Consider the following 27,550-nt stretch of genomic DNA (forward strand, 5'->3'; position numbering starts at 1 on the left):
AGTGAGACCGGGTTCATCGGCCGGATCCAGGCGATTTCTCATGCCGAGAGCACGTGTCTGGGATTCTGCTGTGCCTCAGCTTAAGACTGGCAAGTGCCCTTAGCGGAGTAGGGCTGAAATGCAGTTTAAGGGGGTGTTTTTTCCATCCCCCCCCCACACACATATGTGAATAGGGCAGAGAGAAATTTATGTTTGCAAAAAAAAAGCTTGATGAAGAGGTAGATTGATAGGGTACCAATTTCTGCCATCCTTCTCTGCTCCTCACCCCAAAGTGAGGAGAAATGCTAGGGATACCCTACATCTTTGGGGTTATTTTTATTTCATTGCCAGTATTCCTCCCGTGTAGCAATCTGCTTTTCCCAGATTTATCTTCATGAGGTAGGCTGAACTGAGAGGGAGAGACGGGCCCGGTGAGTTTTCCACAGTGAGTTGAATCCAGGTCTTCGGGAGTGCAATCTGGCCTTCTGGGCGAATGATCAAAAGTTTTGTTTTCCACCTTCGAATTTAGCCCTTATTACAAGGAGTTTCTGGAAACACGCTTAGCAACTTTCAGATAAAAAGTAATTGCCAGATAGTTTGCTGAAATTAAAGGCTCTATTGCACCATTACTCAATTGCCTTCACTAAGTTCATAGAGAAAGTGAGTGGGTGTGAGTCTTTCTTTTTTTCCCTTCTAAATTATAGAGTAAACTGGATTTGCTGCACAGTCTTGTAACCTCATAGTATTCAGTGGGCCTCTCTGCCCATTACATGACATAGCCTGAAAAGTCTGGATTACGATCCTAATTGTGCTTTGTGTGGAGTAAGGCACATTGGCAATCATGGAGCTTACTCTCAAGTAGACATATCTAGGATTCTGAAGTTTCTACCCAGCCACTCAAGCAACACGCATCTATCTAACTCTCTATTTCTCTCTCTCTCTCCCTCCCCCCTCCCTCCCTCTTTCTCTCTCACACACACATCTACCTACCTATCTATCTGCATGTGTCTGTTACGTAAGATCAACAATGAATATATAAGGCATAGTTAGAATACTTAGAGGTTTTGATTTATAAGGGGCAATGGGGCCTGGGGGCATGCAGAAAAGGAAGAAAACAAGTAAAGGCAGAGGTCTTCAAACTTGGCAACTTTAAGACTTGTGGACTTCAACTCCCAGCATAGCTGGCTGGAGAATTCTGGGAGTTGAAGTCCACAAGTCTTAAAGTTGCCAGGTTTGGGGACCCCTGAGTAAAGGAATCTCAGGAGAACAGAGCAATTAAATGTGTTGAGTTGTCAACCCCTGATTAGCATGTATTGTGTAGAAAGTGTGCTCTGGCAATTTGGGGCAACCCCCCCCCCCCTTGTGCATTTCTAAAGAATGGGGGGCGGGGAGGTCTCCCATTTTCATCTAGCTGAAATAGGAGCATTGAGCAGGAGAATTGATTGATCTAGTGATGAAGGCACCAGGCTAGAAACTAGGCAACTGTGAGTTCTAGTCCTGCCTTAGGCATGAAATCTGGCTGGGTAACCATCTTAGTCCCTCTCTCTCAGCTCAACCCACTTTAGAGGGTTGTTATTGTGAGGAAAATAGAAGGAGGAAAGGGTATTAGGTATGTCAGCCCCCTTTGTGTTATTTATAAAAATAATAAGGGAAGGATATCAATAAATAATTGGGTATCTTTCTTTCCAAGTCTGTGATTCCATGTGAGTGTAAGTGCCCAAGTATCTTTCTGTTCACAAGCCTCAAAGAAATTAAGGACTCTAGTTCTTGTTTTGTGCCCTGACACGTCTCATTTGGGATCAAAGGCCTGTGTGGAAATTAAATCCCACTTTCATGCTTAAGAAGTACTAAAATCTTTCATTTGTCCTCTTGTCTAATTTGAACTCCCTTTTTTTAATGAATGGCTTGTACCATATCTTGTGGCAGAGAGTTATACATCCTTTTGTTTTGTTCTTGTCATTGGTGGGTGACCATAAGCTCTAAAGTCTTACGAGGTTTTTTTTTTAAATAAAATATTATTTAAGGTAATAATAATTATATGTTTCAATTCCTGAGCCTTGAAGTTTCTCTGTTCTGTAGCTTTTACCAACAAGCGAGATTAAATGTGAGGACATCTCACATCACAGCGTGAAGTAATTTTCTTCTTCTTCTGAAGACTGCAAATTTAAAGCTGTGATCTGGCTGCTTTCCTAGGCTGCACCCCCATTGATCAGATTCACACAACCAGGACAACAACAACAACAACATCTCCCCCCCATCAATGTTTTACAGCAGCCTTTCCTTGCTGCCTGAGGATTGTGGACATTGTTGTTGCATCTGGAGGTTCCCCAGATGCAAAAAGAAAAAAAAAGTTCTGTGCTTGAAAAGGTAGCTTAAAATGGGCCAGGTTTACTCTGCAGTAGATTCCCACTGAGTTGTGCAGTGTTGACTCACAATAAACTATCTGCGTTCTCATGGTGCAAATATACAGCTAGGCTCTTACAATCCAGCAAGTAATTTGGGTCTTTATTTTGTAATTCTTGCACTGAGCAAGGGGCTGGATTTGATGACCTCTGTGGCCTCTTTCAAGCCAAGGAGCTGTTAATAATTATTGTTTGTTTTACATATTTGCATGCCACCCACTCCCAAATGATTCTGGGCAGCTTGCAAAAAAGACAGACAGTTAAAAACCACCCAGTCAGCAGCATAGGGCAGGCAAAATTAACAAAGGCTCCCTGCCCCAAGGACACTACAGTCTATTTTATATATATAGTTTTATTTTTTTTTATGTGGGGAGGATGGGGACTGGGAAGGATTGAAAGTGAGGTGATGATCGAAGGAAGCCGTTGATTAGAGAAAATTGTTCCTCATCAACACAACTAGCTATTCCACAGAGAAAGCTAAGCCTCTGTGTGCAAAAGATGGAATTTTTGTGTTCACTGTTAACCTGAATTTTGGTACATAAGACATGCCTTTTTTATTTTTTGCATTTCTGCTCAAATGTTTAGGCAGATCAACAGAGCTTATTCTCAGGTTAGTGTAAGATTGCAGGGTAATTGCCCTGTGGGGGGTTGGATCACACATTGATTTTTAGAGGCTGTATTCAAAATTCAGATTTTTTAAAAGTCTTTCCTACTGTCTCTTTTAAGGGTGCAGGAAATGAAACCCTTGCTTTTATTATTTGCAAGAACTCCTCCAGTCCGTATAAAAGAAAAAAGAAAAAAAAAGAGGGGGGGGGCGGAATTGTGATTGATGGATTTGTAAATAGATGAGGTATTAGTATTAACTGCAGAATTACTTTGGGACCCTAAAAATCAAAGGTCAGCAACTTTTCTGAGTGTTAGATCAGTAGCTGGAGCAACAGGTGATCTGGAATGGAAAAGGCCATAACCTTTAGATTTCTGCTTTCCCCCCCTCCCTTCCTGCGATTATTTGTGATTTTTAAATTTTTAAAATTGGTTTTGAAGTGGCCCCAGTCAAGAAATGGGCACTTTAAAATACTGTGAGTGTGCGTGCGCATGCCTGTATGTGTGTGAGAGAGAAAGAGTTTTAATTACTCACTTGTTGCTTGCTAGAGAATTTTTGCCCGGAAGGATTTATAATTCTGAGAAATAGTTGCATATTGTGTCTAGTATTGAATAACATGAGCTGATTTTGAAAGGCTTCCATTCCATTAAAATAATAATAATAATCTCTCTCTTCTCCACTCCTATCCCTGCTTCCTTTCTCCTCCGTATCGCTCCCCTCCCTCCCTCCCCGTGTCCTTTTTCTAAAAAAGACAGACACCATTTCAATCGGTGGGAATATGAACCAGCAACAAAGAATGGCTGCAGCAGGGACCGACAAGGAATTAAGCGATCTCCTAGATTTCAGTATGGTAAGTGAGACGCTGGGGGCAATGGAGGCTCTGTAGAGTCCCTGAATTTGGGGTCGTTTTGTGTGAGTGAGAGAGAAGGGGGGGGGATGTCTAAAAGAGCAGCAGCTCCATTTTGTACCCGGCATGCTCTGGGCTGCAAGGGGAGGGGTTGGAGGATACCCCTGGCAGAAGGGAGGGGGGGGTTAACTGGGAGTCGCAAACTACAAGCTTCAACTTGTTTGTTCTCTGTACTTAAGAGTGTCAAGGGGGACCAGTAATTGCATAGACTCCTTGTTGTGAAGGCTTAAGGAGGTACAGTAGTTGGCCTGATGGGAAGAAAACAAAGCAGGTAATCAGTCGGGTGTCTTCTTCCACCCTTTAAACCCCCCACGCCACCCGACAGATCAAAGTGCAAGGCTCTAGTAACTGTGCAAAATGCTACCATTCATCCTGGTTTCGTCTTCAGCCCAACCCCCTCTCTCTGTCTGCTTTCTGGCCAAGCCCAGAATTTTAATTTGTGTTTATTGCACTGGGAAATAAGTCCTGCCGGCCGAATTTCTTGCAAACGATCTGAAATGGGCAGGGAAAATAGCGTTGGCTGGTTGAGTAGGTACGCTTGCTTGAAGCAGGAATTTAGAGGGACGTGTCAGAGAACAGGCAAAGCTGAGAAATGGGTGCTGTTGAGGGGTCCCCTCCTGCCTCAATACTCTTCCCGAGGGGGTATTAGTTGATTGGATTGGCTTCTCTGTTGCATCTTTCTATACCTGTATTAACCCCAAATGTCCCAGACTAAGCACCAAGGACCTGAGAAAACATCAAGGGTGCTTTCTTTGTCCCGAATCCATGTTTTTCAAAACTTGGCAAGTTTAAGAACTGGGGACTTCAACTTCCAGAATTCTCCATGCTGGGAGTTGAAGTCCACCCATCTTCTCCAGCCAGAATTCTGGGAGTTGAAGTCCATACTATCTTATAGTTGAAGTTTAATGAACGGTGCCCTGGATCCACATGGCCATTGGCTTAATATTTTACTGGATGTTTCACCAGTGCCTCCCAGTAAGACCACCATCTCTTTCCCTTTCTTCTCAATACTTTTTTTCCCCCCAGCTTTCACTGACAGGAGTTGATGCAGTTGGAAAACTGTCATTCAAATTGTACTTCAAAGGGTGGGAGACCTTGGCTTTTTAAGATAAGAGCCTTTTTAAGATAAGAGGCTCTTTGGAAGGAAGCTGGCAGAGACTCGCCACACCGTGGAGGGAGATAAAGAGATAAATGCGGAGCAAAGGATGACTAGGGGCGATCCTTGCTGGATCCTTGCTCTTTTCGTGGCTTGCTTCTGGCTTGTTCAAATGGGGAACATCCTGGTTCTGCAGCAGCGTCCCTTCCGCCCACGTTATGTGGGTGTTTGTTCCCCAATATTCTGTGGCCCATGGGAGGAGCAGTGGGCAGATTGTGTTATCTTCTGTTCCGTTTAGTTCCCTTTGCTCTGTTAATGATTGGCTTGTATTTTCTCCTGGTTGTGAATGTTTGGGGGCGTCATGCAGTGATCATGGAGGGTTACTGGAGAGGCTATTTTTCTTTCACTTGTTCCATATTGGCAGGAAAAGTTTGCTGCTTAAAGGGGGGCTGCCATCTTCTTTGTGGTCTGTTCTCTTTCCCCAGGTTTCTCTTCCTCTAATTTTTATTTATTTATTATTTATATCCTGCCTTTATTATTTTTATAAATAACTCAAGGCAGTAAACATATTCAGCACACCTTCCTCCTCCTCCTGTTTTTCCTCTAACAACAACCCTGTGAGGTGGATTGGGCTGAGAGAGTGACCCAGCCAGCTTTCATACTTAAGGCAGGATCAGAACTCACAGTCTCTAAGTGATTAGTCCAAAGTCACCCAGCTGGCTTTGATGGCTAAGGTGGGACTTGAACTCACAGTCTCCTTCTTTCTAAACTGACTCCTTAACCACTAGACCAAACCAAATTCTTACTCTTTGCAAATGAATTTCACGCCCCTTAATGTGTTGATCGGAGTACATATTTTCAGGGTCTCTTGAATTAACGATGTATTTTTCTATACTAAGATAGAGCCCCAGCGTGGTGTTATAGTTAAAAGCTAGAAGCTGGGAGACTGTGAGTTTTAATCTTGCCTTAAGCACAGCTGGGAGATCTGGTGCTAGCCACGTCTCTCATCCCTAGGAAGCAGGCAGTGGCAAACCACTTCTGAAATCTTGCCATGTAGTCACCAGGAGTCAAGATTGCTTAGAAGATATAGGTAGTCCTCGACTTACAACAGTTCGTTTAGTGACTGCTCAAAGTTACAACGACACTGAAAAAAGTGATGTATGACCATTTTTCACACTGCAGCATCCCCATGTTCACATGATCAAGATTCAGACGCTTGGCAACTGAGTCATATATTCGACTGTTGCTGTGTCCCGGATTCATGCGATCGATCCCCTTTTTGCGACCTTCTGACAAGCAAAGTCAATGTGGAAGCCAGAGTCACTTAACAACCGTGTCATTAACTAAACAACTGCAGTGATTCACTTAACAAATGTGGGAAAAGTTGTAAAATGGGGGAAAACTTACTTAACAAATGTCTCGTTTATTAACAATAGAAATTTTGGGCTCGGTTGTGGTCATAAGTTGAGAACGACTGTATATACATGCAGGTAGTCCTCAAAAGTATGACCACAATTGAGCCCAACATTTCTGTTGTTAAGTGAAACATTTATTAAGGTTTGCCATATTTTACAACCTTCCTTGCCACAGTTGTTAAATCAGGAACATGGCTGTTAAGTGAATCTCCCCATTGACTTTGCTTGTCAAAAGATCGCAAAAGATGACCACATGATCTTGGAACACTGCAATCGTCATAAATAAGAAGCAGTTGTCAAGTTTCTGAATGTAAAACATATGGCCCTGGAGATGCCGCAACGGTCATAAGTGTGAAAACTGATCATAAGTCACTTTTTTCAGTGCCATTGTAACTTCGAATGGTCACTGAATGAACTGTTGTAAGTCGAGGACTACCTGCATTACACAAAATGGCCTTAGGAGTTTCCTTTGGTCCCTCACCCTACCCACCCTGGGCTGAATATGAATTTAGCGTGATCAAGCAGAGGCGATCTACCCTAAAACTAATGTGCCACCGAAAATGCCACCTGGCCTGTTGATTTTCTGCATGCAAGTATCTCAACGTCTCATATCATGGTTTGCACTGAACACAGTCACTTCTCCTGTAATTTCCAGGGCTGGAAAAAGAATCTTGCCTGGAAGATCGGTTAGTGGCAGAGAGACTATGGTGGTTGGCTTGATGTATCTTTCTAGGATTTTTTTTTCCAACTGAAAGAGCATTCAGCTCTGTGAGATATCTGGTTCCCTCCGGTTAGACAGTGGCCATGCCTGCAGGAACTAACCTTCATTCCCACAAGGTTTTTCCAGGAGCCAATCCCTCCTCTGGATTGAGGCTACATCTTAGAATAGGATATGATCTTCTTTACAAGTGGCTGGATTTTCTGACAGAAGCGTCAAAGCTGGCATTTTTACTGGCAGAGGAGCACCTAGGACAGTGATGGCTAACCTTTTTGTTGTTGGGTGCCAAAAATGCAAATGTGATAGTGCGCATGGGTGCCGGCACCCATAATGCAAAGCACGCCCCCATGTACGCATGCACGCACAACCCCACGCTCCCACCCCATGCATGCAACATTGCTCGCCTCCAAGCTAAGCTTGGTATTTCCTCTGTGGGAGGCCGTTTTGCCCTCCCCAGGCTTCAAACAAGTCTCCAGAGCCTGGGGAGGGGTGAAAAACAGGCCTATTGGGCCTACCAGAAGTTTCTGGCTTCCCGGTGGCTTCTGAGGGAGGCCGTTTTTGCCCTCCCCAGGTTTCAGGAAAGACTCGGGAGCCTGGGAAGAACAAAAAAACAGGCCCATTGGGCCTACTGGAAGTTTGGAAAGGAAAATTAGCTAGCTGGTGCACGCATGCGCGCTGGAGCTGACGGCTCGTGTGCCAGCAGATATGGCTCGGCGTGCCACCTGTGGCACATGTGCCATCGGTTCGCCATCATGGACCTAGGAGGTTAGGTGACTTGAAAAGCAGTCTGCATGATGATGATGGAGGCCTGGTGATAAATACAGACCTTATTGGAACTGAATCAAAAGCCATAAATTGATAGCATGCAACAGAGTAGAACTGGGAAGCCAGTAACTGGAGAAACAGATGTATCTCAGGAGTTCATTTTGATAGTGTTAACCATCTTACTTGAAAGCAAGCAAATAGTAGCAGATACACAATTGCTATTATAATAGCTGGTACTTTTGAAGACATGCTACCTTTTAATATAGCTTATCCTTTAGATACAATTTTGTATCTGTCATTTTATAAACAGGTCTCATTTGAAGCCTCCCCAGTGATGGATTGATGGATATTTTCACAGGCCTTCCTGTGGGGGTACAAGCAGGAAGATTATTTTTTTAAATTTTATTTGGAAGGAAACTTACAGCTGGAGCGAGACTGCGAATGTGTATGGAGCAAGAGTAAAATAAAGCGGTAGGAGTGATAAATGTGGGAGATCTTTCCACTTTTATGATTTTTTTTTCTTTTTTGCATCGTGCAAATGTTTTTGAACTGGTCTGAGTTTAATCTGCCTTCCTTCCTTCCTTCCTTTCTCCCTTGGCCCGAAAGAGAACATTTCCCAGACAGATGGGATTAATTTTGTCATGTTCAGCAGGTCACTGCAAGTGCTGCCTGTTTTACTGTTTTGCTATTGTTCTTAAGATTTGGCCTTTGTTATCTTACACAGCCTGTCACATTTGAGGGTGAGCAGGAAGTAGAACTCCCAAGGATCTGGTGGGGGCGGGGCTATGCAAATAAGGTTTAGGGTATTTGTGGGTTTTCTTTTGTAATCCATATGTTTAGTGTTAATGTTGAAATTCGACAAAATGTTTTTAGAAAAGCAAGATGATTTTTTTTTAAAAAAAAGACTACTACTTTGAATTAAAATGGAATAGTATAGTATTTGTTAGTGCCAATTGTTTCTAATTTTGTGCCTGGCTGTTGAGTGAAGAACTCCTTCTTCTATTTCTAAATCAGGACTCTCAAACCTTGGCAACTTTAAGACTTGTGGACTTCAACTCCCAGAATTCCTCAGCCACCTTTGCTTCTAAATAACAGCTAAGTTAAAGGCCTTAGTCACTTCACTTGACCGACTATTTAAAGAGAGAGAGAGAAACAGATTTCCTTTGTTTTATACATGCAGAAGGTATATATTGCAGCCCTCACTCCCCGAAAACACTTGTTCCACACGAAAAAAAATGAGCGGGCGTGGCATTACTCTTTTGTTATTTTTATTTTTATAAGGGTGTTTTTAGATCCTTGTAAGCCGCCTCGAGTCGCCATGTGCGAGTCGGTGGCAATACAACTTTTCTGAATAAATAAATTGCTCATATTAATAAAGGAGAATATTTGTTGCTCAGGATTGACATTGAGGCAGTCCTTGGTGCTCTCTGAGCTGGCTTGTTTTCTTGCAGACGTTTCCTTAACCAAACTGGACAACATCATCAGTGCACTGATGCTATCTAGTTTGGGTAAGGAAACGTTTGCAAGAAAACAAGCCAGCTCAGAGAGCACCAAGGACCCCTCACAGCTCATATTCCCCATTCCCAGGGATGGCCTTCACAATTTTTAGCAACCGGTTCTCTGTCTGGTTGTTGGGTGGGTGTGGTGGGCGTGACTTAGTTGGCCTCCTGCACCACGGCGGGTGGGGCATTTTTGCCTTCCCCGGGTCTGTTTCTGGCCCTGGGAGGGGAGGAGTAGGCAGGACCAGCCAGAAGTGGGATTTGGGGGTTCTCTGAGCTGCACAGAATCTTAGCTAGAGGTTCTCCTGAACCCCTGCAAACCCCCAGCAGCCCACTCCTCCTTAGAATAAGTGGAGAAATACTTTTCCACAAAAGAAGTCTTTTTTGAGAAGCAGAAAAGGAGAAAGCATCAGAGGAAGCATTATCTATGAGGCCAACAGAAGAGATTGTTTGTGGCTTAGGGTTGAAATGAGGAGTCCTTCATGCTCTCTGCGCTTTGTTGTTTCCTTAAGAGACATCTCATTACCCAACTAGGTAACGTCTTCAGTGCTACTGTTGTTACTTAGCTGAGTAATGAAACGTCTGCTAAAAAAAACAACTAAGCTCAGAGAGCACCAAGGACTCCACATTTTCTGTGATGTCTTGCTGGACCAGGGTAGGAAATGCCTCTTAAGAGAGCGCCTGACAACTTGCATTTCACTGGTAATACTCCAATTGAAAATTCGAAAAACGCTTTGTAGCCTCCTTTGAAGACAGGTAGTCCTCAACTTATAACCATTGGTTTAGCAACGGTTCAAAATTGCAACAGCACTAAAAAAAAAGCACTAATTTACATCCAGTCCTTACACTTAGTAACCATTACAGCATCCCTACCGTCATATGATCAGAATTAATCAACCAGCACGTGTTTATAGCAGTTGCAGTGTCCCAGGGTCATGTGATCACTATTTGCAACCTTCCCAGCGGATTTCTGACAAAGTCAATGGGGGAAGCCAAAGTCAGTTAATGACCAGGTGATTTACTTAACAACCGCAGCGAGCCACTTAACAACAGTAAAATTCGGTGCAACTCACCATTGCCTTGCTTAGCGTTGGAAATTCTAGTCCCGATTGTAAGCTTGGGACTACTGATAAGCATTTTTAATTGGAACCAGTTGATTGAACAACTGTAGTCTTATTCTGAGTTTGTCTTTAGCAGTTGACTAGATCAGTTATCCTCCAGAGTTGCTAATTTAATATCAGGTAGTAGAAAACATACAAAAATTATAATTGTAGGGTGTGAAGAAAAAATTCAAGAATTTGGGTGCCTAGTTTAATGAAAAGAAGGACTGGGGGAGAAATGATAGCAGTGTTCCAAAATGTGAGGAGATGCCACAAAGAAAAGGGAGTCAACCTATTCTCCAAAGCACCTGAGGGTAGAACAAGAAGCAATGGGTGGAAACTAATCAAGGAGAGAAGCAACTTAGAACTGAGGAGAAATTTCCTGACAGAACAATTAATCAGTAGAGTGATTTGCCTCCAGAAGTTGAGGGTATTCAATCACTGGAGGTTTTTTAAAGAAGAGATTGGTCATGCATCTGTCTGAAATGGTATAGGGTCTCTTTCTTGAGCAAAGGGTTGGAGTAGAAGACCTCCAAGGTCCCTTCCAACTCTGTTATTCTGTTAATTATCCTTAACCTAGTTCCTGGCATCTCCATGCAAAAGTGTTAGAATTACCAAAGGCATTTTCCTCTGGCAGGATATTGACCTTTAGCTGTCTTATAGAGAAGAGAATAATTGGGTTCACACAACATTCTGTCCCCTAACCCATTTTAACAAAACAATGTGCCATTTCTAGGTTCCCATAACATATTATGTTGGAAATAAAAAACCATACATGGGCTAAATGTGATATCCTGGTTTGAACATGATGAGCCAGACTACTCACCCGCTTTCCAGTCTAGTTAAATATGTTGTGTGAATCCGGTCTGTGGTCCTTCCAGATATTTCTGGACTGCAGCTCATGCTATCTCTGATCATTGGGCAGATTGGCTCAAAACAGAGGAATGGAAATTACAGCTGGATAGACCCAGAATGCCTAACGGAGATAAGCCAATGACCTGACTTCTCACTAGACAGTTGGCTGTGCCCATCAGCGGCATTCTTCATTCAGCCAAGACCTTGGAGTGACCCTCAGGTTGATCCGGCCTTCCCCAGTTTGAAGCCTTCCAGATGGGCTGGATCTCATCCTGGCACATCTGGATGATATCAGGCAAGACTGTTCGTCTATCAACTCTGGCTTGTGGGGACTGTTCAATTATTTTCTAGAATGGAGACTTCTCTTTCAGCCTTTGTGGATAGCACACTTAGAAGGGGAAAGAGGTATCAAATACGTCCATATAGAACCGTGGTGGCGAACCTATGGCACGCGTGCCACAGGTGGCATGCAGAGCCCTCTCGGTGGGCACGCCAGCCGTCGCCCCAGCCCAGCTCCATCGTGCGTGCATGCACGCCTCCCACTGGCCAGCTGGTCTTAGGGTCTCTACTGCACATGTGCGGGGGACAAGGTGCATATGCATGGAGGGGTGCATGGGGAGGGTGATACGTGCATTGCATTATGGGTGTGGGCTTTTGGTATGTGATGACAAAAAAGGCTAGCCATAGAAGGACCAATATAAGGCAACTCCCAAGGCTGTGTGGGAAAAGAGGTGAACACACACACATACACACACATACACACACATACACACACTGCTAGAAGTTGGAGTGTGTTGGTCCGTCCTCCCTCTTCCCACTGCTTAGGTTAATCTGCCCCTTACCTGCTCAGGAACTGGTTATTGCTTCATTTAGATAACACGCTTGATAGAAGGTTGGGGAAAGCTATGCTAACAGCTGTGCTTCTACCTGTTCTTTGGGGAAGGGCAAAATCTACCTTTGCCCTTTTTGGAATGATTCCTAAGCGAACATAACTGAGGTCTTTTAGAAATGCATTTCTAACTGATCCATCTGCATTCATTTTAAGAATCCACTTCTTTGACTCTTACGGGATCAGGCTTCATCTGTGAAATGCGATCCCCTAGAGATGACCTTCTGAAAACGTTGATAGCCAATAGAAGATGTTTTCATTTCCTAGGAATTTGAAGAACTATTTCATGATACTAGAACATTAGGGGCTTCCTTGCTGCTTTATTCTGATTTTTATGCTTTAATTTATTGCCTTGATTATTGCCGCTTCTGATTTTTATCTTATCGTTGCAACTTGCACTCTGGGTGGGTTTTTCTATTGTTTGCATAGTGGTTTTTAAATGGCAAACAGACCCAAGATAGGCAGGCCAATAATTTAACCCTGCAGAAGATTTATTGCCTATCCAGCAATTGCAAAAAAATAAAAATAAAAATAGCAACAGTTTTTGCAAACAGTTTGAAGAGCTCACTGATGAAATAAGACAGCTTTGTTTCATTTTGGATTTTGGCTAGATAGCTAAATCTGTGGCGGTACCTCTCAGAATGTTTTTAATTGCTGAATTATTTCCCTTTCTCCCCACACCCATGTTCTCCGATGTTTAATCTTGTTGTTGTTTGCTTTCTTTTTTCTAGATGTTTCCCTTGCCAGTGACTAATGGAAAAAACAGACCCACGACTCTTGGTAGCACGCAGTTTGGTGGATCAGGTATTGCTTAACTTTCTCTTCCCTTTGGGGAGAAATAGCCCAAGCTCTTTTAATATAGATGTAACACGTTTTCTAATATTGAGACTATGGTTAAAAATCTGGTCCAGTGACTTAAGGCTTCCTTTTCCCCCAGTTAAACGCCACTGTTTCTTTTTTTCTTTTTTGTTTGTCTTGATCTCATCTGGAGGGCTGTTCACATAAAAGATTATCTGGAGCAGGGATCTAAGGAATAAAATGACATCCTGCTATTTTGACTCTGCTATGGTTGTGCTTTTTTTTAAATATGTGGGCTTTTTGAAAATGTACTTCTTTACGCAGTGATGATATTACCTAGTTTGGGTAATGAAACATCTGCAAGAAAAACAAACAAGCTCAGAGAGCACCAAGGGACCCCCTCATTTCAACCCTGAGCTATTCCTCTTTATTGGCACTTCCTTATTTAGCGAAGTGTTCATATTTTATAAGCCAATGGACATATTCTTGTTCTTTGCTTTGCTTTTTAAAAGAAGTGAATTGAATTGAATTTATTGCATTTATATGCCGCCCTTTTCCCCGAAGGGGACTCAGGGCAGCTCACAATCCAAGTCAAGGGAAGCGGGTACAGATAAGGGATAAAAAAGACGAACAAAACAATACACAATTTAAAAGCACACAACAACCATACCATTCGAGGGGGGGGGGCAAAAGCTCTTTAGCCCCAGGCCTGTCGGAGCAGCCAGGTTTTAAGGGCTTTGCGGAAGGCCTGGAGGGTGGTGAGGGTTCGAATCTCCACGGGGAGCTCGTTCCAGAGGGTCGGAGCAGCCACAGAGAAGGCTCTCCTCCGGGTAGTCGCCAGTCGGCATTGGCCAGCGGATGGAATTCGGAGGAGGCCTAATCTGTGGGATCTAATCGGTCTATTGGAGGTAATTGGCAGCAGGCGGTCTCTCAAGTGTTTTTCAATCTTAGCAACTTTAGCCTTCTGCAGGAGAATACTGGGAGTTGAAGTCCACACAAAGTTGGCAGCATTGAAAAACAGTGATTTAAGCAATCGGTGTTGTGTATGGCACTTACGGAACTGTCAGGTTGGTCCCTTCGAGATACCCTGGCTTCCTAGCCGTGGGCAAGAGATGGAGGAGTCATAGTCCCAAACACCTGGAAGGTCTCTCCTCCCCCTCCCAGGTGAATGAAGAGCCAAACAAAGTTGAAAATGAAGGGAAATTCCCACCCTTTTTATTTATTAATGGTATAAAGCTACAGAGCGCTCTCTTTTCTTCTTGGGCTGGTCCTTTAGCATGAAAGTAAAGAACTGAACTCCATTGTCACTGGGGATCACTTTGATTTGGGGCGTGTGTTCGAGAAAACGCTTTTTTTTCTGCCAGCGGGCAATACAAGTTTGTGCAAGTGTTGAATGTTGAAGCTACAGGCGGGGAGAACAAAGCCAAATTCCACGCCACATGTTCTGTGCCTGAAGGTTGTCGTGTCTGCTGTGTTTTCCCCCTTTGATGCTCTTTTTCACCCAAAAAAAAAAGAGTTTCAAAATGGAGATACTTGCCACAGTCAACCCTTATGGGATGTATTTGCTTGAGGGGTATTATTGTTGTTCTTTCTTCCATACTTAAGGAATCACGAGTGGGATTTGGATCCATAAGTTTACACTCCAGCTCTGTCTGGCTTTTGTTCTCTAGGGCTGGAAGAAAACCCACCACCTTTGTGTCAGCTCCTTTTGATTCAGGCTGTGTAATTAAAAGACGAGCTGGATAAAACGCATTTAAAGAAAAGCAGGCAAGGTCCACCCAACTCCATATTGCAACATTGATGAGCAGTCTTTCTAGGCCAGTATTTATCAACCTCATCTTGGCTGGGGGAATTCTGGGAGTTGAAGTCCAGGCATCTTAAAGCTGCTGAGGTGGAGGTTAAGAAAACTTTTTTTAGACTCTCTCAAGCAGAGAGGTTTCTTTCCACCTCCTATGATTTCCTCACCTTTATGAACTGGAAGTGCCAAAGTCTTAAACTTAGGAAATTCTGCACTCAGACTTGCTATTCCATCTCGAAGCAACTGTCTTTCTGATTTATCTCTTTGAGTGATACACCCAACACTGACACCCATCCAAACATGTTCTCAGGATTTCCTATCAGTTCTGTGTGTAAATTCCAGAGACCAGAAGCGTCAATCAGCCACTCAGATCAGTTGTGCGGCCTGTAAATTGGCCTGGGCCGGCTCTGCCCCATTATTCGGCGGTTTTAATTCACCAATTATTATGGTGTTTTCTCCATCCTCCTCCCGCCACACCCACCAGCTACACCTTTGCGGATGCCAAGAAATGCCAACAGCAACTATGGGATCTGCCATTCTGGAGAGAACAACACATTACAGATTTGGAAGAATGTTTTTCTCTCTTAAGAGATAGACTAACATTTTGTTCATACACTGTGCAAAACTGTGCTCTTTTTCACCGTACTTTATTGAACAAGCCATACCTGCAGGTTGGCAGAACAAGACTAATTTTGGTCTGCTGCATGCACGCCTCACAAAAAAACCTCAAACCAATAATCTTACAGTTATTGTATTAGGAACCATGTCTGAGTATTCACACACACTGTCCCATGTGCTTCTTTCTGTGCTCTTCAGATGCTGCTTCAGAGCGGCTGTAATTACTGTACTTTTCGGAGTATAAGATGCACACAGACCCCGGAGCGGAAATAACAGTGTGTCTTATACACTGAATACGGCCATTTTTGGCCTCCCGAAACCCTGCCCTGCACGTCCTGTGGGATATGTAGAGGGTTTGGGAGGCCTGAGGAGGGCAAAAACTGGACGCATGAAGGCCAAAAACTATTTTTTCTTGTTTTTCTCTTCGAAATCTTGGTGCGTCTTATACTCTGGTACATCTTATAGTCAAAAAAAAATGGTAATCACCCATAATATGACATCGTTTAGATACAGAACAGTAAATTTGCAAAAAAAATAAATCTATTTTTCCAGGACTTATTTGTTCAGTGCCCTGCCCTCTGGATTATGCCCTCCCAACCTGGTAAGGATTAACTAGGAGTTTAATCCAACCACTCAGAAACATGTTCATAATGGGAGTTATAGTTTTTACCACATTTCACTGTGAAGCCAGATGTCCTAGAATAAGTTAGCGAAACTCAGCTCCCTCTTGGATTTTTTTTCCTTTCTCTAATGCACTGATGGGGCGATGGATACATTATAATCCCAGTTTAATTTGATTTCATGCCAGTGTTGTTATGGGTAGTTTTTGAGCTGCTGCTTTAAGAGTTTATACACACACAAACCTTTTCTAAAGGCATGCAATGACTAGGCTATGTATATATAAGCTGTGTATAGATAAATAGAGAGGAGAGATCATGGAAGCGGGGAGGGCAATAAGTCACAATAATGGATGCAGCTGCACAGTCAAGACCCCTCTCCCTTGTTGTGTGCATGTTGGTGACCTGGAGAGAGGGTTTTTGGGTTCAAAGGCAGCATGGCCTAGTATGAATAGTGCTAGACTAGGAGTGGGGAAACCCAGGTTTAGTCCCCCTTTCAGCCATGGAAGCTCAGTGGCTGACTTTGTGTCAGTTCCTCCCTCTTTCAGCCCAATCAGGTCTTTGGGGAAGGGACTGGACTAGGAGTGATGAGAACTGGATTCCAGTCTGCTCTCAAGCCATGGAAACTCATTGGCTGATATTTGGGCCCGTACTCCCCTCTCAGCCTATCAGGTCTTGTGCAGAAGGGGCTGGACTAGGAGTGATGAGACCTGTAGATTCTAGTTCCCTCTCAGCCATGGAAGCTAATTGGTTGACGTTGGACCAGTCTCTGCCTCAAAGCCCAACCTTGCAGGGTTGGTGTAGGAAAAATTAGGAAGAGGGAACACTATGTACTCTGCCTTCACCCTCTCTACAAAATGCTGTATATTAATAAATAAATACACCTGAAGACTTTTATGCTAAACATTTTCCCTACAGCTTTCCTTCTAGAATGACCTGAAGTCTCCCAAATCATCTAAGAAAAAGAATGGGGTTTCTTTCTTGTATGAAGGGGGAATTTTGCAAACCAGCTTTTAACCTTTTTTTTTTTTTAAATGCCTTTCCTCTACATTTTTGAGGCAGCTTGTAGCAATATCAACGCAGCAGACGTGACCTTTTTGAGGAGCTGGAAGGAGGGAGGAAAGCTTCAGTATAATTACTCATAGTATGGCAAAGAAGCTTCTACTGTGTTTTTAACCCTAGTTTGAGGAGGTGGGGATAGAACAGTGGTGGGATTCAAATAATTTAACAACCGGTTCTCTGCCCTAATGATTTCTTCCAACAACCAGTTCACCAAACTGCTCAGAAAGTTAACAACTGGTTCTCCCAAAGTGGTGCGAACTGGCTGAATCCCACCACTGGGATAGAAGTTTGACATTTGTGGGGCAAATGGGCTGCAGGGGTAGAATTTTGGCAAGGCCCCTGGGGGACAGCAGAAAAGCATGTGATTTAACCTGGAGAATCCCAGGTTGGATATAACAAAATGCTGTAAAGTGCATTCTCTAGTCTAATGTTTCTCAACCTTGGCAGTTTTAAGACATGTGGTCCAAGCAATGTTGGCTGGGGAATTGTGGGAGTTGAAGTCTTAAAATTTGCCAAGGTTGAAATACAGTGCTCTCCTTCCTGGATAGGAAAGATGCAGTTTCCCCACATATCATCAGCATTGTGTGTGTGTGTGTGTGTTTGCGTGTGTGTCACAGTCTCCATTTTGCCATAAGAATTTTTCTCATGCTGGCTGGAACATCTTTGAGGGGTCAGGGTGAGCGTGGCCCGGTCAGCATGGCTGACCAGGTGGATGTGGCTGGGGTGGCACCGGCTGGTCCCTCGTTCCGGGACGACCCCGCGGGACCAACTCTGAGCCTGTTGCGGTCCAGATCCAGCTCGCAGGCCGCATGTTTGACATGTCTGTTCTAAGCCTTCCACAAGTTGTCCCTAGATTGCGATATTTTAAAGTGAGAAGGGGCAAAAAGACTGAATGCGTGGGAATTAAATTAACCTGCATTTAATTTATGTAATCAAATGACAACTGCATTATTTCTCCTGGCTTAACTCATTTAAGTTTGGCTTTTGGGGGCTATACCAGCCTGTTGGCCCAAGAAATAATATGTCAAGCATTGCATATATTAAAAAATTACCCAGTGTTTTGTCTAAAAAATAGAGTTTATGGTACAGCTCAATTTTTTACATGCGCACGGGCTGAGATATAGTGCTCATTTCCCTTTAAGAGGTTAATACTGGCAAACACTGAGAAAAAGCTTGGGGCAAGTTAGTAGTCAAAAAAAACCCTGGCTTGGTCCTCCCACATGCTAAGCCATAATGTGGCTTTTGGGAGAGTTGTGATTATCCATCATAGTTTGTGAGCTACAGTTGATGATTAGCGAAAGTCATAACCCAGCCAACAAAGAATCTTAGTCCAATGAGCCAGACCCAAGGTAGACCCCTAAGCAGACTCATCTGGTAACAGCATTCTCCTAAGTCCCTTGAACTTTTGTGAACTTATAAATCCTTTTTTTAAAAAGGCCATCTGGTCTTTATCTCATCTGGTAGTGATTCGTCAAGTTGTGCTTCCCTTTTTGCCCCATTCTTCAAAAAACATTTTTGGGGGTAACTCCCCCATTCTCCCCTCATGCAGATGTCCCTAATCTTGGAGCCTCCAGATGTTTTTCTCACCACATCTGCAGAGTATCAGGTTGAGCAAAGCTGTGCTAATATAGTAAGAGAGGGACAGGGGGGAAATGATGTACCTTCCCTGCTGTTTGCACAGAAAAAAAGTTTATACCTTCATCAGATCTGCCAGGTGCTTTTATGCCTCATGTTTTTGTTGTTCCTTTGGAAAGTTGGGAATCGGCTCTTTTTCCCATGGGTGTGTTGACAGCGTGCTGGGTCACCACACCTCAATCTGGGGGTGTCTTGCTGTGGTTCTTCTCTTTGCATTCTCCCACTTTGTTTGGATTTGAGCACAGCCCTGATCTGGAGCGGCTTCAGCAATAGCAGGCTCGACTCTTTACAGCTTCCTGGAGCATCTGTGGCAGGTAGAATATTTGCTGCTATGGCGCAAGAGCATGAGAAAAATGAGTCAGAATTCAACCTTTCATTAAAATAATAATAATAAAGTCCCAAGTCTGTGTCAAAGTGTGTATGTAATCGATGGTTAAATAAGAATAGCGACTATTAGGGATGTTAGGTCTTCCTATCATAAGGCCGTCTGAAAACTCCAGACAACCCTGGATATCATAGAGCATGCCGATTAAAATCAGCCAATAATTAATCCATTTGGGATGCCCCATATTCTCTGCACAATCACAATTGTTAAGGAGTCACATCCCACATTTTAACCAAATCCTGGGACAAAATCCGGGGGTGAGGGGGAAGATGACATTTTAATTACCCTTATATGCCACCTATTTCTCTGTCCAAAGTGATTCTTGAAGAATAATTATTAAAATTAACAAGAATCAGAAAAAAAGTTCAAACCTTTATTTATTTACCTTTAAGGGATGCGGTGGCTCAGTGGCTAAGATTTTTAGTTTGTCGATCAGAAAGTTTTGGCAGTTCGAATCCTTAGTGCTGCGTAACGGAGTGAGCTCCCGTTACTTGTCCCAGCTTCTGCCAACCTAGCAATTCGAAAGCATGTAAAAAATGCAAGTAGAAAAATAGAGACCACCTTTGGTGGGAAGGTAACAGCGTTCCATGCACCTTCGGCATTTAGTCATGCCAGCCACATGACCACAGCGGTGTCTTCGGATAGCGCTGGCTCTTCGGGTTTGAACACCCGAAGATGAGCACCACCCCCTAGAGTCGGGAACGACAAGCATATATGTGCGAGGGGAACCTTTACCTTTTACCTTTATTATTACATGAACTCATTTTCTGGGTTCACATAATACATTGTAATTTTGGCCAACCAAACGGGTTGTATTCATTTGTTCATGCTAGGCCAGGAAAAAGTGACCGAGTTGAACACTTAACCAGCCTTTTAATACATTACTCCAGTGTAGCCACTTGGTCTTTAAATGAACTGTCTTGGGTTGAGCACTGCGACTTGCAGTTAGAACAGACCGTACAGAACTGAAATGGATACATAAATGGCTTCCTAAAGTAAATTAGCTTCCTATATTTGTGTACAATGTTAAACAGAAAATTAAGAGGATATCCTGGTAAATGCCAGCATCCTTCCTCTCTTAAAAATAAACCGATGAGTGCCAATGACGTATAGGGGTTAAGAAGCTGGACTGCGTGGAGACCTGGGGTTTAGTACTCTTCCGCACACCCCTTTCCTGTCTCATACCTATGAACTCCATTGGCTGGTTTGGGGCCAATCCTTCCCTCTTTCAACCATAGAGTTAATCAAGAGCAGTGAAGGGCCTGGACTAGAAGTGGAAAACCTCCCTTCAGCCACGAATGTTCATTGGCTGGCTTTGGGCTGGTCCCTCCCTCTGAGCCCCAGAACCAGTCAAGAACATCGAAGGGGCTAGACTAGGAGGAGGGAGATCCAGGTTATTGTCCCCTTTTCAACCGTGGAAATTCATTGGCTGACTTGGCCATCCCTCCCTCTCAGCCCCATATCCAATACAATCCAATGCCACAGGTGCTGAGTTAGGAGACTCAGAGTTCAGCTTGGCCTATCTCACAAGCTTGGCATGTGGAAAAATTGGAGGATGATATTATACACTGCCTTGAGCTGCTCTGGAGAGAAGGTGGCATATAAATCAATATGTAAATACCTTTCCCGTTGTATTTATGCCTTGAAAACTTAAAGCATGTACAAAGCTAAGCATTGCAATTTTAGGGACAAAAATGCTAGTGCTGCCAGAGAATGGAGCACCACGATGAGACAGGCAGCAAATAAATTTAACAAATAAATATAGAAATAAAAGTAAACAGGGCTGGGAAAACAAACCCCGATTGGCTTTCTTGTGCACATCCATGCAATTAAAATTGAACTTGAGTGTGGTTTGCATGCCTACCTGTCTTTAAAATAGGACAGTAGAAGCCACGTTTGCAGTTTCTGGAACTTTAGTCTATACATGGCTGGCCTAGAAAAAATATGTTTGTGAAAGATGAAACGTGTGCACAGCGACACATAATTCTGCAGGATTAGAGAAAGAGCTGTGAGATGCAGGGTTCAGTTTCCACCAGTCCTTTTTTTTAAAAGTTCCTAGTCCTCAAGATTGAGACCATATCTTTAAAAAAATGAAGAGCTGAAATTGAGGGAAATCTGAGAAAACGTTCTAAAGACTGGTGAGATGACAGGGCATCTTGTTCCTGCTTGGACTCTCCCTGTGTGCCCCTAACACCTGCCACACAAAAAGGCAAGGGCAGAATGAAATAAGATTGACAAAATTGGCTAAACTTCTAACAGTTTTGGGCGCTGCATTTGAGGCTGTGAGCTGCCCTAGGAAAACTTGGTTTTGAGGGATGAAATATAATAACAGATTTTAAAAAATAAAGTTACATATACCCCTGGGTTGACATATTGTTCATGCCCGCACTGTGTGATTTTTTTGTACTGCTCAGATCTCTGGGCCCACCCAACCAATCAGCCATCTCTTGACCCGGTAATCCCTTTGCTGCCTTTTTAGCTACCTTTTTGGCAAAAAAAAAAAATGTATTGGGGAAGGCTTTAGAGTTCTGTATTTTCTTTTTAATTGTTAACCTGGCACGCTTTGATCTCTTTCCAAAAGATGGAGAAAGAAATGTGTTGGCAAGGCTTCTGAGAGCTGCAGAGGTCCCTGCAACAAGCCTCTCTCTCTCTTCATCTCCCAAACAAAGAATTAAACTGCTAACCTGGATAGAAGAAGAAATAAAGTCTCCACCTTTTATTGTAGAGCCGTGGATGATACCAGACTTTCTGTTCACCTGCTTAAAATAAAAAGTTTGGAAACGCTATCCATAGAGCTATCCGCTTGGGGTTTAAGAAAGTTCAGATCTCTGGGCAAGATTTTATAAAGAGCTATGCAAATGTGAAGGAAAGATTTAATAAAACCCATAATTATCGTTGTTGTTCGTTGCGAAGTCGTGTCCGACCCATTGCAACCCCATGGACAACGTTCCTCCAGGCCTTCCTGTCCTCTACCATCCTCTGGAGTCCATTTAAGCTCATGCCGATCTTTCAGTGATTCCATCCTGCCATCTCATTCTCTGTCATCCCTCAATCATTCCCAGCATTAGGCTCTTCTCCAGTGAGTCCTTCTTTCTCATTAGTATTTGAGTCTCCTCTTCAGGATCTGGCCTTCTAAAGAGCAGTCAGGGTTGATCTCCTCTAGGACTGACCGGTTGGATCGCCTTGCAGTCCAAGGGACTCGCAGGAGTCTTCTCCAGCATCATAGTTCAAAGGCCTCAATATACTTCAGCGCTCAGCCTTTCTTATGGTCCATCTTTCACAGCCATACATTGCAACTGGGAAAACCATAGCCTTGACTATAATTATAAGTATCATTACATCCATCTTTTCGAACCCTCCTGTCAGCCTTTCTAGAACAAAGTGACTAAGTTGTCTTAGAAACAAAATGCCAGCCTAACAAACCCCTGGCTCAACGCAGCAGAACATTTTTGAGGCCTATGAATCTTCTCACATTCTCCTTTTCCAAGCTCAATAATGGAAGGCAAAATAAGATGTTTCTCCCCAAATTGGTCCTCACTGGCTGGTCAATTTGTAATGGGATGGCCTTCAGTAGCAAGATCCACGATGCATTGTTTGAATACCTTGCTTGGCCAGGTATCCAATTTGGATTTCAGAGCCTGTTGCAAAGAGTGTGACACCTTGCCCTCCTTCATTTTTGCCCAGTAATCTTAACTGGAAGAAAACAAGCAAGTTGTGTGGTTTTTAAACAAAAAACAAAAAAAAAACCCTGAGGTATGCAAGGTATCTGGAGATTCTCCAGGTTGCTCGCTCTCTTGTGCACACACAAAATTTAAATTCCATTTTTTGTCTGAATAGAATAGAAATTAGAATAGAATAGAACAGAATAGAATTCTTTATTGGCCAAGTGTGATTGGACACACAAGGAATTTCTCTTTGATGCATATGCTCTCAATGTACATCAAGAAAAATAAAACAGAATACTTTCATCAAGAATCATAAGATACAACACTTAGTGATAGTCATAGGTTACTAATATGCAATCTAAGTATACTAGGAAACAAATGAAACAATATAAATTTTACAGATACAAACCTTCTGAGGCTGACTAAACCGCATAAGGCTGTAAAGCGGTATATAAATTTAAGTGGTACTGCTATTTTTCACACTTATGGTGTGGTCATGTGATCAACATTGGGATGCTTGGCAAGTGACATGTATTTATGATGGTTGCAGTGTCATGTATCACCTTTTGCAACCTTCTGACAAGCAAAGTTAAGCCCCATTCACTTAACCATGTTCTTAATTTAACAACTGCAGTGATTCATTTAACAACTGACAAGAAAGATTGTAAAATAGGGCAAAACTCTACGTAATAATTGCCTTGATTAGCAATAAATTTTGAGCTCAATTGTGGTTGTAAGTCAAGGACTTCTGCTCAAACCCAGAATTATGCACCATGGATGGGTTCTATTTCTATTTCTCCAGGTTTATCCCTGTGTTTTGTATCCAAAGTGGGAAAACTCCAGCTTGCTTTCTAAAACTAGAACCTCAAGTCTGTTAAAAAAGAATAAGGAAAAGAAGGGGTGCTTATTTCTTTCTGTGCTTGCAAGCCAGAGTATTAAAAATTATATATGATTACACTAAAGATGCATAATTTAAGACCACATGGCCCGCCTCCTTTATAAACTTTGAATGCAGCTCTAGACATCCAAAAGCTGTTATCAAATTGTAATTTTAAACATGACCTAAGGGGGAAATTATAAAAGACATGACTGGAGAATAATCGCATTATAACTATATAACATTAATGAAACTAACATGTCATTGAGATTAAATTCAATTTGATTTTGCTGCACATATTACATTGTGGTGCGTAACCCCCAACACATGGCTCAAAACCCTTTGTAACCTTTATTTTTTCATGTTCCTATTTTTTATTGCTTATTAATAACAAAAAAAAGTTAAGTAAAAAGAACAAAACACAATAATAATGATCAAGATACATACATTTGTCAAAAAGGAGGGGAAGAAAGAACACATAAAAATGAAAGAAATACAACAAAGAAAATTATAGTGTGATTTGTCATTATAACAATTACCCCTCCCTGCTTACTTATCTAATGCAAATAACTGATTATCCAAATAATGTCAGGCTGGAAAGCCCAGGTCCACGCATGTAAATGTCCAATCAAATTGATTTATTGCTAAAAAAAAGCTTACAAATAGGAATCTTCTCAAATTAAAGGTTAGCACCTGCTTGGAGTTAGATAAGAATCAAAGGAATTCAAGGGAGGTTGGAGTTAGTTCGCTTGTGGCTACTTAGGAATTCTAGACTGATCTCTCTTTTAACTCTGGCCCCATGTTCTGCCACTCATCCTACAAGTATGTATATATTTCTAATACATTTATAGAACTATCGTTTTTGAACCTATTATATTCCACGTAAATGAGTCCCCTGTTTTATTATGTTGTCTATACAAGGTCTACATAGGCTTTGTAGCAATAGCAATAGCAGTTAGACTTATATACCGCTTCATAGGGCTTTCAGCCCTCTAAGCGGTTTACAGAGTCAGCATATTGCCCCCACAGTCTAGGTCCACATTTCATCCACCTCGGAAGGATGGAAGGCTGAGTCAACCTTGAGCCGGTGAGATTTGAACTGCTGAACTACAGATAGCAGTCAGCTGAAGTGGCCTGCAGTACTGCACTCTAACCACTGCGCCACCTTGGCCACCTTTATACACTCTACACCTTTGCAAAGTTTATTTTTGATGTTCTACCTAGTGCAATTTGCCACTACAATTTTATAAAGCACACATGAGGACATAGCGTTATTATATATGAATCAGGCTACTTTCAATCATTCTGCAAAACCAGAATTGAAGCATGGGTTAGCATGATGTCTGCAGCCACAGTCAAGATCATAGCATCTGATTACTAGTTTTGAATAGTTGGAAAGCCAGTTGTGAATTAGGGGCAGTGCTTTGTAAGCAACCCATGTTAGTGGTGGGCAATACATTTTGATGTAAGAGCCGAGGTGGCGCAGTGGTTAAATGCAGCACTGCAGGCTACTTCAGCTGACTGCTAGATCAGCAGTTCGGCTGTTCAAATCTCACCGGCTCAGGGTTGACTCAGCCTTCCATCCTTCCGAGGTGGGTAAAATGAGGACCCAGATTGTTGTTGGGGGCAATATGCTGACTCTGTAAACCGCTTAGAGAGGGCTGAAAGCCCTATGAAGCGGTATATAAGTCTAACTGCTATAACTGCTATTTTGTCACAAATGTTGCAGGATCCAATTTAGAATAGAGTAACAGAGTTGGAAGGGACCTTGGAGGTGTTCTAGTCCAACCCCCTGCTTAGGCAGGAAACCCTATACCACTTCAGACAAATGGTTATCTAATCTCTTCTTAAAAACTTCCAGTGTTTGGAGCATTGACAACTTCTGGAAGCAAGTTGTTCCACTGATTAATTGTTCTCACTGTCAAGAAATTTCTCCTTAGTTCTAGGTTGCTTCTCTCCTTGATTAGTTTCCACCCATTGCTCTTTGTCCTATCCTCAAGTGCTTTGGAGAATAGTTTGACTCCCTCTTCTTTGTGGCAGCCTCTGAGATATTGGAACACTGCTAACATGTCACCCCTAGTCCTTCTTTTCATAAGACTAGACATACCCAGTTCCTGCAACCGTTCTTTATATATTTTATTCTCGAGTTCCCTAATCATCTTTGTTACTCTTCTCTGCACTCTTTCAGAGTCTCAACATCTTTGCTGACATTTAGATCACTTCACTGGGACCAAAGGTTTAGTCTTCTGAGCATTTGGACTCGTGCTGGAGCCCATTCTCAGGGAGCTTCTTTCTCACCAGAATGTGTGACATTCCCTGAGAATGGGCTCCGGCACGAATCCAAAAGCTTGGGAGGACGAATCCTCCGGTTTTGGTAACTGACCCAGATTGGGTCCTGCAATTCATTTTGTGGCCAGTGTTGATTTGTGCGTGTGAAAGAGAACGAGTTAACGCCGCATTTGTGCCAGTCTGTGCAAGACACAGGCAACGGGAAAGCAGTTGGCAACTGAACTATGAAATCGCTACTATCCATCTCTGAATTTGCCTGGCAAGCTTAACCCTTTGTTTACCTCTGGGTTTCTTTGTTTCCCATCCAGTCCCCTGGGGGAGGGGGGGAGAGGGAGAAGGACATTAGGACATTTCTAGAGAGAAAAACAGCCAAAGGGATAACAGCTTCTCTTCTAAAAAAAAAACAAAAAAAAACCATGCTCTCCATTTGTGCACACACACACACACACCCAAAAAAGAAGGATATTTGCCATTGCAACTGTAGATTATCCCATGTGCTTTTTGGAAAATGGCTTTGGAAAATCCAAAAACTACAAATTGGACGAGCAGGACTGGAGCAAAGAGCGCTGTGTTGAGGGACCCCCTCTCTATTTCAGGAATCTCTTCTTTTTTCTTCTTCTTCTTCCTGCCTCCCCCCCTCCCAATACTATTGGGAGCCTGCTAATGAGAAAGGATGGTGTCGTGGGGTGATTGGCGCTCCTCTTTTTTCTCCAGCTCTTGCCCAATCAATTTCCTCTTCTTTTCCCCTTAACAATCACAGTGGTCTCCTTTCCAAAAGCTTGCAAATACCCTATTAACATTGTTATACGAAACAGCAGTACACCATTTAATTAGGAAAAATAAGAGCTAACCTCCACCATATGTTATGCTTCTGTTGGTATTTGCATTTGAAAGTCCAACTGCATTTCAAATGCAGAGCTGGGATTTTCGCCATATGAGCAGCCTCCACGTTTGGGTTGCTATGGGGGAAGATGGGGAGGGGGGGGAGGGAGAGGAAATTCGGTGTACTTTCCTGATGGAATTAAAATCTGTTTATTTTTCAGGAGTGCATTTTTCGTTTTTTTAAGAGGTGAAGGTTTTTTTTTAAATTGAAGAAGATGATATCTTTTGCAAATTATCAGCAAAGATTGGGCTTTTGGCATATGTTTTTGTGCAAGGAAGTTCTTCCCACCCACATGGACCTGTTGGAGGAATATTTATTTGCAGATGCATATATACAGCCTTTCTCACTCTCTCGTCAAATTGTCCTGTTAATTTGCCTTTAAAAATTAAAAGAGCTTTCTGTTGTTGAGTATGTCTAGTTTAATGAAAAGAAGGACTAGGGGTGACATGATAGCTGTGTTCCAGTATCTCAGGTGCTGCCACAAGGAAGTGGGAGTCAATCTATTCTCCAAAGCACCTTAAGGCAGGATAAGAAGCAATGGGTGGAAACTAATCAAGGAGAGAAGCAACTGAGAACTAAGGAGAAATTTCTTGACAGTGAGAACAATTAACCAGTGGAACAAGGGTGGGTTGCAGGCGGTACGCCCCGGTACTGGTGTACCGGAGCCTGCCTGGAGCACCAGATACCATTCTGG

At 42.8% G+C, this 27,550-nt stretch overlaps 1 protein-coding gene across 6 annotated transcripts in view; it reads left to right on the top strand.

Moving 5' to 3' along the window:
• The window catches only part of TCF3 (transcription factor 3), a 131,994-nt gene that overhangs the window by 3,760 nt on the left and 100,684 nt on the right, over positions 1-27,550 (top strand). For 5 of the 6 annotated variants that reach the window (XM_032239164.1, XM_032239020.1, XM_032239093.1 and 2 more), the window contains exons 2-3: positions 3,737-3,835; positions 12,961-13,033. In XM_032239164.1, coding sequence (XP_032095055.1) covers positions 3,764-3,835; positions 12,961-13,033 — 145 coding nt within the window. In that variant the 5' untranslated portion in view covers positions 3,737-3,763. The remainder of the gene's footprint in view (positions 1-3,736; positions 3,836-12,960; positions 13,034-27,550) is intronic. The other variant, XM_032238886.1, reaches the window with a different exon arrangement.

This window comes from Thamnophis elegans, chromosome 1 (assembly GCF_009769535.1).
Source record: "Thamnophis elegans isolate rThaEle1 chromosome 1, rThaEle1.pri, whole genome shotgun sequence".
NCBI classification, from domain to species: Eukaryota; Metazoa; Chordata; class Lepidosauria; order Squamata; family Colubridae; genus Thamnophis; species Thamnophis elegans.